The sequence below is a fragment of the Bacillus rossius genome, chromosome 7, assembly GCF_032445375.1.
Source record: "Bacillus rossius redtenbacheri isolate Brsri chromosome 7, Brsri_v3, whole genome shotgun sequence".
Lineage (NCBI taxonomy): Eukaryota > Metazoa > Arthropoda > Insecta > Phasmatodea > Bacillidae > Bacillus > Bacillus rossius.
The window spans coordinates 21,899,084-21,913,880 of record NC_086335.1 but is presented as its reverse complement, the minus strand read 5'-3'; the positions used below and the strand labels follow the sequence as shown (position 1 = coordinate 21,913,880).

At 36.7% G+C, this 14,797-nt stretch overlaps 1 protein-coding gene across 2 annotated transcripts in view; it reads right to left on the bottom strand.

The window, feature by feature from the left end:
• The window catches only part of LOC134533717 (prohormone-2-like), a 121,801-nt gene that overhangs the window by 103,503 nt on the left and 3,501 nt on the right, over window positions 1-14,797 (bottom strand). For both annotated transcript variants that reach the window (XM_063371296.1, XM_063371297.1), the window contains exon 2: window positions 1,767-1,893. In XM_063371296.1, the coding sequence (XP_063227366.1) occupies window positions 1,767-1,890 (124 nt within the window). In that variant the 5' untranslated portion in view covers window positions 1,891-1,893. The remainder of the gene's footprint in view (window positions 1-1,766; window positions 1,894-14,797) is intronic.

Sequence of the window (14,797 nt, the reverse complement as noted above, 5' to 3'; positions counted from 1 at the left end):
TCGCCTGATATATTTTCTGATGCTCGTTAGCCTCAGATTAAGCAGCTAGTCCTCAGTTAATCCACGGTAAACTTTAACCGGAAGATATCTCAGTCAGGCGTTAACCGAAGGTCGTAAAATCCAAATAAAAGCTATCTGGAAGTTAAATTGCAGCCCTAGGTCTAACCGAAAGTCATACAATCGGCCCTTCGTCTCTTAAATATTCGAAACCTCATTTATATTTTTTAAATGGTACATTTTCCCCCCGAAAATTGAGAACTTTAATTAGCTATGATAATACTGGTAATATTTAAAAAGACAAACGTGGGGTGCATTCGATAAATAATTGACATAATAATATTTGGACTATTTATTTTACAGATTTGCAGTCGATCTATTAATACATAAATGTTAAACTTTTAGGGCGTATGTATTAATTAGAAAAATAACAAATCAATCCATATCATTTGAAAAGCAATAAAATTGTTAGTCTAACTATCAATACACCAATTATTTGTTTCTCAAATACCTGAGGCCTTAGAAATCGACTTGTGTATTAAGATTTCGACTAAAAAATTTATTGCACTGCAAATGATATAGACTGATTTATGAGTTTTCTCATTCATACATGCACTCTAAATGTTTAACATTAATGTATTTATAGTTCGACTGAAAATTGTATTGCAATGCAAACGATATGGATTGATTCATGAGTTTTCTCATTAATACAATCTATCTAAATGATTAACAAAAAATATGTATTGCATGCATCCCACTTTTGTTTAATTTTTAATGTTACTATTATAACCATAGTTATTTAAAATTCACAATCACAAATTTTCGGGAAATTTTGTACGAGTTTGAAAATATGAATGGGGTTTTGAATATTTATGAGACTTAAAGAAATTATTTTATACTCATTAGTTTATTTTAAAAACGTAGTGTATTAAAAAATATTAGTAATTATTTACTACTTTTTAGTCTTGTGTTTGTGAAATTTCTCAATCCGTTTTAAACACCTTGAAGAGCTAATGACAAAGATATGCGAAATATTTTAGGTTTATTTCAGTATGTTTTCATTTAAGCATATTTCAAATAGAAAGGTTTCAAACGAACAAATAAATTCGCTTTCTAGCAACGATATTCAAGTCTCTAGATCATCAATAAGTTATTTTCAAATAAATTATAAAATTTGTACCGATCATGGCCTTAAGTGCAGTGTTTGCATTGTGTTAACAATTTTAAAAGATATTTTCTAATGATTGTGGATGTTATTACAATGGATTTAATGATTTAAGTTATGATCTTTGGATTGAATTTTATTCACGGTTATCGCGTTTTCTTTCTCTTAATTTTCTTGCATTTTCATCCAATCCTGAGCTATGTGCAAAATTTCAAGTCTGTAACTCATCGTAAAGTTAGTTATAATTTAATTACAAAATTCCATCCGAGCAGACATTTTCCAGAGTGAGCTAATAAAAAGTGGTAAAAAATGTCTGAATTAATAGGCAGTAAAATCCTGTGTAATTGATTGAACATGCCCCAGCCTATGATAGATAAAAGAAGTACAATCTTCAATCATATCACGCACATCGCTCCAGAAAACAAGAAAAGATTAATACAAAATATAGTAAATAGTACTAAAATAAATTATAGGAGGTATGAATTATATTACAAGCATCATTAAGGCCATATGTCCCTTAGTAACACATTAAGATGGCTCTATAAAATATAAACACAATTACTGCGGTGTGACGCTGCGGCACAGCACAGAGGTTGGTACTCACCCTTGGCGCTAGAGTGCAGCTGCGCCTGCTTCGTGTCCTCCATGAGGGAGGCAGGCACCGCCGCCACCGCCGCCACCGCCGCCACCGCCGCCGCCAGTAGCAGCACCGCCTCCACACGCCCCATGCTCTGCGCACAAGCCCCCACGCACAGCCGTCAGCAAGGATCACGCTCGACCCCACATCCACGTGGTCCCGACGGGATTTAAAAAAAAACAGGCAGGATTTACTCATTGTTGTAAGTTAAAAACTTATGTCTACATATACATAAGAATTAAAATTAATTCAATCTGTAGAAAAATTTGTATTTTTTGACAAATTTATCGATTTTTAATAGTTTTACTCATCTAAAACTTCTATGGGTGCATTTTAAGGCGAATTCCGCATAATCCGGACTTTCTGTGATTCTGACGAGATCTGGCCTATCTAGTCCGGATCAGCGGGACTCTACTGTGAGGTAGCAAAGAAGCCTTATGGAAAAGTCATTCGCGCATCATTTACATTTTCTGCTCCATCTTCACTACAATAACAAAAGGGAAAATAGTAGATGTATAACAGCTGTATAAATGAGTGTGGGACAGTGAGCAAACCTTGTGGAAAAGGCATTCGTCTATCATGTGCATGTTCTGTGTGATCTGTACGCCCAATTGTAAGGGTTAAATAGAATTGTGACCGCTAAGAAGGGGTGTGAAGTAGCGAATAAGCCTTGTGAAATAATCAATTATTTATCTTGTACATGTTTAGCACCTTAAATTTTCACCTTATATTTGCAAAGAACGATGGTTATAAAATATCCACGGATCTTATTGAATTTTTAAGTACGCGTATATCTTCGTACACTTACCTACGGATGCTCAGATAATTTAGTATGGACACCAACTCCCAAGAAACATCTTGGAGTGCCAAATAAATATTTTTTAATGTTTTCAATTTGTAACAAAACATACGTCTTCCTTCTTCCTACAACCTCGTACACGTCCGACCACAGATCTCGGAAATGGCAATGTGACGCAGTTTCTGTGAAGATCCAGCTGTCTGGAATCACGAAGAACTATTTTTTGAGGTGTATTCTTTGTTCAAAAGTCGGCAAATTTACAGTAATTTTGAACAGTGCATAAATGTGTGAGTGTTGGAACTATGACACGGAGGAGCGATGGAGGGAAATGGACGAAGTGTTCAACGACAGTACACAGAGCAGTATCCTAACAGACGCCAACCACGCCACACCCGTTTGTTTCTGTGCACCGACAGTTGAGAGAGATTAAGCTTGAAAGTGGAAAGACGAACTGCTGGCTGCAAACGAACTGTGCGAACACCGTGGTTTTGGAGATGACACTGTTGCGACGAGAGGAGAACGCACCAAGCACCAGTACGTAGTTACCATAGCTCGTAGAGTGAACACTTTCCAGAGCACTGTTGTGCGAGTTCTGTGGGAATATTTTATGCACCTGTTCCAGTTTCTGAGTGTACAAGCCATGGATTCTGCAGATTATCCTCACCTGATGAAGTTTTCAGAATTTTATCTTGGACAACTAACCGGGCATCGAGAGCTCGTTAAATACATCCTTTTTATCGATGGAGCTTCCTTCGCTCGTGACTCTAAATTTAATACCCACAATAACGAACCGTATCTCTGTGTGAATGATGGTGGGAATATTCAACGAAGTTTTGGTGGGACCATACCTGTTACCACTCCGTCTCTCTGGCAACTTGTGCTGTGTCTTCCTGCGTGGAATTTAGCCCGAGTTACTTAAGAGGATCCACTGAATACCAGACAGAGGATTTGGTTCCAACACGATGGTGCCCCGTGCACAGTACATTATAATCTGGATTAAATATTCCATAGACAAAAGATAGACCAAGAAGGTCCCATAGCCTGGCCATCAGGATGCCTTGCGCTCAGCCTTTACCTGTAGTTTAGACAGCAGTGGCATCTCGGGAAGATTTCGTCTCACGCTTCATGGCAGCTGATGGACCACCAGAGATATGTTCAGGGTTTCTAAAAGTGTTCTGCAGTCATTGGCGAGTCATTGTGAACTAGATATCGTACATAAGGGCTTTCCAGTAGAGTTTTTCTGTAAAATAACACTATTACTAAGCTAGAAAATTATTTGGGCTTTACTGTTAATGATATCTTGACATGCGTCACTCACAATGATCAAGATCATACTAATTCCTACATCCATCCACTAGGACTCAGTGACCGCATTTCAAAAGGCACCCTTTCTTGTAAGCAATTGTCTTGCAAACAGCAGAGTTCAAGTATAATTAATAGAAGCTTTTTTAAATGGCGAAACGAATGTTGGTGTCAGACAGTTATCAATATTATATTTTGGAAAGGACATTTACTAACAAATTAAAGAAGGACCTAATGTTTTGTTTTATGTTGATTGAGGACATGTGTGTCAAGTTGTTTGTAGGTACACTAAATTTCGTCTTCAGTTATTCATTTTTATTAATAATAAAATTTCTTTGAACTACATTTATAAGCGTATACCTAATCTCAAAATCAGTGCCTCTGATTTGTAGCAGCATACTGGATGTTGTGCGTATTGCAAACAGTGTTCTAAATTTGATAATCGCATTAATAAAAACGATGGCTTAGTGTAGTAACACAATGCAGAATTTTTAATAATTTTTGACTTGAGAAATAGTAAAAACCATTAAAAACCACATTATTCTACGATGTCACAAAAAAATATTATAAATAAAGTTACTTCTATAAAATCATAATACGACAACTTCAAGCTATGCGTTAATTGTAGAACTTGACTCGATTAAACATTATCCAGACGTTTTGTGCTTCATCTTAAATGTCGGTCGGTTTCCGACTCACCTTACATGCCACCTTCTAGATCTCAGTTGATTTCTCAATCCTGAAAACGCATGCTGCAATCCAGACCGTAACTTTGGTACCTACACTATGCCACTTCGATGCGGCTATGCCTCGAATTTTTAGATAGTTTAAATTTTATATCCAAATAAAATATTTACTTGTCAAAAATGACTTTCTATACTAACATGATTATTTTAAAATAAGAATGGAAGTGTAATTGTTAATATAAAGTTTTTTTTTAAGTTATACTTCTTGAGGTATGTTATGAAAAAATTACGAGAGTGTATTTTTACGATTCACAGAATGAAATAAGGCTACATACAAAAAAGTATATAAAAAAATAAAATTTATTAATTTGTTTTTAAAACTTATACTTTAGTGATTGATTGTGAATACTGGTCCATATTGTTAAAACTATGTACGTATTTATTGTGAATATAAGATATTTAAATTGTGTTTGTTAACTTTGTAACGTGTATATATGTAAGTGAGGTTATGTTATACTTCTTTAAGCGCGTTATGAAAAAATGATGAGAATGAGTTTATACGATGCGCGCACAGCATGGAACTAAAATTGACACGAGGAAAAAAGACTGCATTCAAATAATAATTATATATTTGCTTTTGAATTATATACTTTAGTGATTGATATTTATTACTGGGCCATACTGTTAAAAAAAATTATATAATGTGAATATCAATGATAGAAATTGTGTTTTTAAACTTATTCAAGTATATTTTCAAGAGTATTTATAAGTGAAGTTATGTTCCCGTATGTATAACCAAATATGTCAGGTTGCTTGTAAGCTTCCATTTTCGCTGGCAGGGAGTGTCTGCGAAAGGTTTATTAGTCTCCGGGCCGTTTTCATGGGAGTGTTTGTGGGGTTAATTCCTGTATTTTTAATTTATTCACAACATAAATTATATAATTATAATTTAATAAATAATACAATTAAATTAATTATAATAAAAATTCAGCATATTGATTGATTTTATTATTTAATAATTTTTTTTGATTATTTTACTATATTAAATATTTAATTTTATGCATGTGTTTGTATTAATATTCAATTATGTGTATTTATTGAATTTTTTAAAATTATTAAATCAAGATCATCAAAAAATACTGAAAATATTCTTACATAAAACACATTTTATTTTTAGAAGGAGAAATATTAGTTTTTTAAAGCTGCAAACAATTTTTAATTCCAAAATTTAACTATCATTAAATTAGTGCAAGGAAACAAGCAATTCTTGCAAAAATATTCTCAAGTTTCTTTTTATTAAACTGTATAACAATTATTTTTAGGTTAGGTTCTATTCCACTTGATGCTGTATGTCTAGATGATATTTTACTTTCCTGTTTTTAGCGTGGTTGTATTTGATTAAGACCTAAGATTAACTAGCATCAATAATACATTCCGATACGTAGAGATGATGATGGTAGGAATATCCAACCGTCGGTAGCCTAATGTCGGTATTGTTTTATTTTCCCGGCGGACGGTCAGCCTCGGCCGCGACCCCGCGCGCGGGGAGGCGACGGTGCTGCCACCTGCGTCAGGAGGTGGCACCACGTCCCGAGCGTTGGAATCAATACCGGAGCGCGCCCGGCGGCCGACCCGCGCCTGGTCCGCCAGACAGCCAGGGCATTGTCTGTGTGGCCGGGCACACGTACCGCTAATACATGGCGGGCAAGTCACGACACATTTCATAGTACGCTTGGTGTACGTCTGTCGCAAATATAACTCTGCTAAGCATATTATTATATTAAATATTCAACCATATTTCTAAAACTATTCACAGAGGGCCATGATCTCAGCGGCTTAGGGCGGCTTGTCGATAAGGAATTTAAGCCACTTTGAGAGATTTTCAAGCCACCAGAACTGTTAAGGACTAAAATGGGAAATTTTCCCACAAAAAGGTAAGTTTTCCCTCGAAATGTGGTAATTTTTATGTTCAGATTTTGTTATATTTTTTTTATAAGTTTTTTTCCTATAACGGGAAATTTCGGGTTATTTGTGGCAAAATTTTGAGTCACTTTTTAAACAATTTTTGGCAAATGTTGGCAAATTTTAGACGGTGAAGGTCATCCAAGATTGCCGCCGTGTTGTCATGATCCAAGATGGTGGTCGGCTCCTCTTTAACCCTGTCGCCGGACCTACATTTATATACTATTGACCTGAACTACAAATCATTTTAAAAAAAAGTGTTTTGAAACTGAAATCCAACTCGTCAATGGCAGATTAAAATAGCTGGAAGTTATTTTTATTTTTTACAAATCCATGTCTGCAAAGTATTGCGGTCATGCGTTATCTCGGTTTATAAGAATGTTTGTACCAACCCATTTCACGTATTTGTAACCGTGTCTTAGTTCTGATAGCCCTTGATGGATCTGAAGGTACTCCAGTTTCGTGGATGCGGTTTGTGGGCGTTCCCACTCTCATAGTCCTGTTAGTCCCTCATCCCGCCGCTCTGGTTCCATCTAGCGCTAGTTGTGAGTTTCGCTCGCGGCGAACCAGCAACTCTGACCACCGCTCCTCAGTCATACATTATCCACACAGAGATGCGCCGGGTCTTAAGAGGCCGTGTCACAAATTTGCGCTCCTATCTATATCAATGTTATTTTAAAAGGCAGTTTTTCTCAAAGTCTATAAGTGGTAGGGGCCAGAAATTTTGCCGACTAAAAGTATACAATACATTTAACATAACCGCTTTTTTCAAATTTAGTTATCATATCATATATTATTTCTGTGATGAAAATAATATTATCAATATTTTGATATGTCCAGATACATTAAAATTTTGCTTATAATTATAATTATTTAACAAAAACTGAAAAGGCCATTGAAATGCATTGCACATTACCTTCCGATCAGTGTCTTCATGATCATGATGGGTTTATAAACCTGGGTGTAATCAAGTCTTTAACTATTACATGACAACATTTATGCTTAATAAGAGAGAGATGGGAACCGAAACATGTAATCTTTTCTCTAATAGATTTTAAGCAATAATTATTTATAATCATTTAATTTTCAAATCATGGTATGTAATTTAGAGAAAAGACTGAAGAATGACTGCAATCAATAGTCTCTGTGAAATCATTGGTGTTTAGTATTGGTTTCAATTTTGGCAATGACCACAACTATAATAATAAACAGACTATACGTTATGTTTATTTAGTCTCTTAATTTTGTTAGTTCTGCATTATCGAAGACAAATATCCATTATAAAACATTTTAAAAAAAAGTATGGAATAACATGTCAAAACAAATTTTGCGTATTTAGGTTTCTATGTCTCCACCTATATAATCGCAAGTAGGTAGGTTTCTGTAGGTATGGGGACACCGGATCTCTGTTCGGGAGCCGGGGGAGCCACCATTTCCGGCGACCATCTTGGATAACGTCATTTCCGGCGACCATCTTTGATTACGTCATTTCCGACGGCCATCTTGGAGTATATCATTTTCTGTGGCCATCTTGGATGACCTTGATCTTTAATCCCGGTGGCCATCTTGGATTCCACCATTTTGTTTTCTATAACATTTTGCCATTTCGTATTATAGTATTTCCCGCCATTTTTGAATCGAATATCCCACTCCTGTAAGTTGAACTTTACGTTACGATGACATCATAGAACACCCCACTCCTATGCGTTGCATTGATATTTCGTTTCAACGCACGAGCAATCTCTGAATTATTACATGATGCCAAATCTGGCGGAGAAAAGCATAACTACTTGAACAATGAATTTTCAGTTTTAAAAAATTTACTCACTGATGGATTATTATTATTATTATTATTATTATCTCGATTGAAAACACTCAATATGCATCTGGTATTCGTCGCAGAAGCTGATATCGATTCCAGATCGATGCCTGCATTGTTATCGAAAGGTCACCGGTGTAGTTACTGCAGCAAGAAGCTTACCTTAAGAAAAAAATATTAAGTGCCACGAGAGAAAAACTGGGTGTATGTTGGATGCTTACCAAACACCATTTAGTTGCATCCAGTGCCAGAAATCGTTTGGTTAAAGATATTTGTTTAATAACCATCTTAATATCTGTACAACCATGCTAAAAAAATGATAACGAGGACGAGTATACGACATCAAGAAAGTGGAGTGAAAGTAAAATATTTGACAAATATGATTATCTCGAAGAATGTGAAAATGCTAATTCTACCAACATTATTAACCTAGATCTCATTCATGACTTGGGATTTAAAAATGGAGAAGGTATTAAAAATGCTGTTATAAAAGGAGGTTCCATCTTCATGGTAAATAAAAAATATATATTTGTACCAAATTATATTCGTCTCCGCGAACTTAGTAACAAAATAGAAACACCTGGCGCTGACAGGTTCGAAGACCATGATGAAGGTCTGAGACCAAAAATATGGAAACAATACGTTAAAATTAATATAAATAATACTGATAATGGATACAATGATGATGAATATTGTTTTGTGACAAAGACTATTTAGACTCTGAGTTTGGTGATAGTAATGAAGACTCTAGCGATTATAAAACCATCAATAATAAACATGTAAGAAAGCTGACACCATCGGAACAGATTTACTACTTATCTTGTAAAGATCCGAATGTATTTATTGACAGTTTAATACTTCTACTTGCCTCACAAAATTCTGAGAATTCATTTATGAACAATGAAACATGGACTAAGAGGTGTGGGCTACATAAAATAATGACTTGCATAACCATCATGTGCTCTTGAAACCAGTCATTTGAAGCCGTTGAACCAGACATTGCAGCTAATGAAGCTGGGTGAAGCCAAATGCTATTGAGCGGGCGGGGGTGAAAGCCGCCTAGTTAGAGGTATTGAAGCTGATTGGAGCTAAATGCAATTTGAGGCAGATGGAGCCATTAGAGCAATTGGAGCCATTGGAGCCAAGTGATATCACATAAGATGATCGTTTGTGAAGTGGCTAGGATTTGATAAATCTGAAAACAGTTGGCTAAAAACTTTCGATTTGATATAGATTAAATAATTGTAGTGTTGTGTGTTGTAAAGTTTTATTTTAATAAATCCAAGTCTTAAATTTAAAAAATTTGTTTATTTATTCCTGTCCTGTTTAAAACTATTCTCTGTGAGGAAGGTAGGATGCTCGTCGAAGGTACTTACAATTCTACTAGGAGGTTGGGAACATGTTATGACAGGACTAAATGGCAAAGCTATTAGGGCTGTGGAAGAGTCGATGTGGGGGGTAGGGGTAGGCACCCTAACAGCGACAGAGTTAGGGCGCGCTTAGGACGCACGCTCCTTACAAGACCGTAATGGAAGGGGGTAGAGGAGTGGGGAGGAGTGAACCTTTGCCCTCAGCGAAGCTGTTGGGGCTGGCGACAGGCGTGTCATCCGCAGTTATCGTTAGCGAGTGTCACGACGCGTCACGCTTGCTACGGGGGTGGGGGATTGTTATGGAGGGAGGGAGGGAGGTCAACGTCAGCTGGGAGGAGGCTAGCGACGTGGATGAAGATCCGATGGAAGAAGACGCGTGAGCGATGACGAAGAGCCTGGGGGCGACAGTGCGGAGGAGATGAAAGTGGAAGCGCCTGCAGACATCTCGTCGTGGATTGAGGAGGATGTTACTGCGCGATGGGTGATAGCATTAACCGCGCACCCCAAACTATCGACTGTGGACCTGTGCTCGCGGATAGTTGTGCGGACAGAGAGTGTGATGGATAGTATGGAAAGTGCGGGCCATTGTGAGAGCGTTCGGTAACGCCCACTTTAATGGTGTTGTGTTTGCGAGAGGAGTGGATGGTGTGTAGGTGGGTATGTGTGTTTTTTTCCTTATAACCTAAATCCTGCTTAATTTTTTTCTTACTTAATAAATATAAGAAATCGCTTGACATATCATGTCCATGGGGATGTATAAAAGAAACAATGTAATATTTGTAATTCAGATTATTTGAAAGTTTTTATCACTATTTGTTTTACTTCAAAGTTATATGTATGTAAAACTAAATATGTATGTGTATTTAAAACTGTGTACATGTAAAAATGTATGTATATGTATAACTGTAAATATGTAAATGACATGTTCCATAGCATTATGGTTTCTACCAAAAGAAGGCTCAATGGAATACAAATAAATAAATAAATGTAATTTTTTTCTATTTTAATTAATTAAAATGATTGCCATGATCTTTAAAATCATAATATTTCCATGTGATGAGACTTTGATCTCGCAGAGAGGTAATGATGGCTGGTGAGTGAAGCAACTTTATCGTATACCCCGCCACTGTAGCATTCAGACATCGTGTTGAAACGTAAAATGTTATTTGTTGGATATGGTCTATCTCATGGAGAGGGAACACATCTAATAATTTTCAAATGTGAATAATCGTATTTGTTTGTAATATAATACCACCTATCACGCACGATACGGAAACGAAAATGTACGCAAACATTTAAATATATGCTTCCGTGCAGCTTTTAAACACACGTGCGCAAACACATTCCTGCTTAGAAGAACATTAATATTTGTAAAATACTTGTGGGTGAAAACTCTGAAAATGATCTGGTCCCTTTTGTATAAGCTGGTTTGACGTCTGGGAAGGAGAAAACAATAAAAAAAAAACTTAAATTGAATTTGTTAGAAGTAAAATTATAAATTTGACAAGTATTACTAAATTTCAAAGTATTATTACGTTGAAATAAATGTAAACATTGAATCCGCAATGATGAGACGATTAATTTGATATATGATAACATATATCTGAGACTATGCATATAACAATTATATTTTATTAAGTCTTTAAGGAAAAAGACGCGGTCACAACCGTTGTTATGAAAAAAATGGCGAAAGATTTTGAAAAATGGGTGGATTGTGTGGATTTTGCGTAATTTTTGTGGATATTTTATGGAATTTCAGTTTGTTGTGTATTTTGTAGTTTTTTGTGGATTTTTAAAAAACTGTATGTTTTTTTTTGTCTATAAGGTTCACAAAAACACTGGTAAGAATTATAAACTTAACCTTACATGCACGAAGAGTGACACTGATGTACTTAAGAACCAACACCAGAAACAAAGATGGCGTCATCCATCAGATGAAATCATGATGGCGGTCTCCAGCAGACGAAAACAAAATGGCTGCCTCCATCAGATGAAATCAATATTATGATGCCACCGTAACGAAAGGTACAAAGTACAGGAGTGGGATGTTAGATTCCAAAATTGGCTAGAAATTTTAGAAAACAAAATTGTGGATGTGACGTCATAATTCATAATTGAGGAAGGTTCTAGAAAACAAAATGTCAGAATGTTCTAGAAAACAAAATGGTGGAATTCAAGATGGTCACTGTGGTCAAAGGTCAAGATCATCAATCATGGCCGCAGAATAGAGCATAATCCAAGATGGCTCCCTTCTTTCCATTCCCGAATCGAGACTGTGTCCCCAGACCTATAAAAACAACCTACTATCGCAAATTACAGGGAATGTTGGCAGCCAATCAACTGTCTCTATCTTTGTTGGGTGTTCGAGTTGGGAGCCGTGTTTCAGATCCTGTGCGTGACTTTATTGTGCCGTTGTCATTGTGACGCGGTTGAAGTAATAGCTGTAAACTCAAATTCAGAAAAGGTTTTAAATTAAGATATGAAACTCCCACTAAACGACCGAGTATGAGCGGTGTGCACAAACTCGAATGCAAACTTTGACGCAAGCCACTGCAAAATATGTTGGCGAATGCAATGACCTAGCACACTAATGAGAAAAATGGGCTGTGTCCAGTGCCACTGATCTTGCAAATAAAACAACTGTTCGGGTTAATTTTTCATTTAAGTTTTATAATCATTTATTTTATGTTTTGCCACGATTTAATTTAATGGTATTATGGTTATTTGAGACTATCAGGTTGGCAACATGATCGCCGAACTAACGCGAACATCCTATAGACTCGGAGATTTTAATGTATATGTTTTGTTAAGTTTAAATATTTTTTTTTAAATTGTACCAGTTTTAAATATTATTTTATTTTTCATTTTCCATGGCAGAATATGTATACATACTTGGGCATGCCTAAATAAGTGTAAGAAAATGTAATACTGGGACTATTTTCTTTGACGCGCGACAGTGGCGCGCTGCAGTGGCTAAGCTGTGGACAGGTGGAAAGAATTGACTATTGGCTAGGGCGGTCTTGAAGACAGATCTCGCGCAGAAAACGCCATGCAATATATTATGAACATGACGTGTACAAGTCCGGGTGTACTGTACGTTTAACCGGGTGTTTAACGTAAGGACGGTGCTTATCGAAATGTGTTGCCGTGAAACTTTTAAAGACGTAATTTATATTTACACAAAATGCACCGCGCGATAATTGCAAGTGGTGTGCAAATTTTCACTGAATTTGTCAGCGGGCGATATTTCGTGAATTGTAGCTCCAAGTTCTCGTTGCACAGCAAGCCAGGTGTTTCTACTGCTTTGAGGAACGTCTGTGTAGGAGCCAAGCAACTGGGTGCTTGGAACCTGCAGTAGTAAAATTGTATGTTGCAATTTTACGCCCTCGTACATCACCGGCGCGCCGCCCAGCGATTTGCTACGTAAGTAACCGTCTGGTAGAACTATAGTGAGGTGATTTAGATAACAATATTGCGTGGTGCACGTGATTTAACGATGACCGGTCCGTCAGTACTTTAAGAAGCGCGAAGTCCGCGTCGCAAACTTTCGTGAAACAAACTGTGAATTTTTTTTTTTTTGCAAGTTGCAGTTTTTTAAGGTTGTGTTTAAATTTTTTTTTGTGTGTAGGCTGCCTTAACCAGACTGACTTTAAGTTGGAACGTTTATAACTATTGTATAAATATATATATATTTGTATTTTAATTTGTGCATACATATTTTACTTTGTAGTCGTATCAGTAATTTAAATAATCAGACAAATCTGGCCAGTTATTTTTTTTTGTAATTGTAAAAAGGGGGTTTAATTTTTTCAAATATATTTTTTTAATTATTTCAAATGTTCTAAATATTAATGTTTGCAAGTTGAAAACTTTAATACTCACGTTCGGCGGCATTTTCTATTGTATGCCGAAGCTAACAAAAAGTAAAAGCGCCAATAAATTATACTTTATTCTTTTTATTTGTGTTATTTCAGCAATTTATATTGCTAGGTCCTTCTTAAATTTGCTGCTGTCGTTTACGTCTCACTATCATATAATATGTGTAGTGGTCCAGGTATTTGCGGAGTTGAGTTGAAAATATTTTATTAAGGAATTTCTTTTGCGATGTTTGTGCCTCTGCGTGTAAGACTGTTCCTGGTAAGACGTGGGAACTGTCACTGTCTGTTGTCCCACCAGGGGACAGTGACAGGGCGAAGAAATCATTTCTGGTTGGCCAATCTGCGGTGATCTCTCTGGATCGTCGAAACTGTGTCGAAAATGTGTTACGGAACTATATTTCGAAATGTGCCGTTTTCAAATTAAGATCTTACTCTTAGGAATTCAAAAGAGAGCGCGCAAAGAAACGGCGAAACAAAAAATATTTGGCAGCCGCGCTACTATCGAGCGTTATATTAACTATAGGTAATTTAAGTTTATGCGTTTCACGTCGTTGGCGAGTAACGAAAACAACCTACATTTATTATTTTTTATATTGTAAGACTATGCTTCGGCTTTGTTGCACGTCGGGAAGACAAAAAAAAATAGATAATTAAAATAGCAGCACGGAGCCGCTAATACGCGCGGCTGTTACCAGGTCCCAGTAGGAGGCAAATTATAAAAGTGATCGTTCAGTCAGCACGTCTCTTCGTTGAGTTAATTGTAACTTGTGTCCAGTATATCACTGTCGCTTATGTACCGTTGCACGCTGTAAGCGTCGACGCGCGGCGGTCTGCTGCTGGCCGCCGCCTGGACACGAGGCTGCTTGGCCCACGAACACAAGTGTCGTCCTCCCGCCCGCTCAGGGCTGGGGCCTCCATGACACCTCTACGACCTCGTCAGCTCACAACCGTTTTTTTTGACGTGACAACGTCTAATAAATCGATGAACGCCGGCTGCACGCACGAAAAAGTGTCCCGTTACGCTGTGTCCCGTTACGCTCGAGGTTCCATTACGCTGTGTCCCGTTACACTCATTTTGTTCCGTTACGCTGTGTTCCGTTAAGTTGTCGGCGAGTGCAGTAATAATAGGTTATGTTACAATTGACTAAAAAATTATGGTGATTCATATAATTGATGATAGAT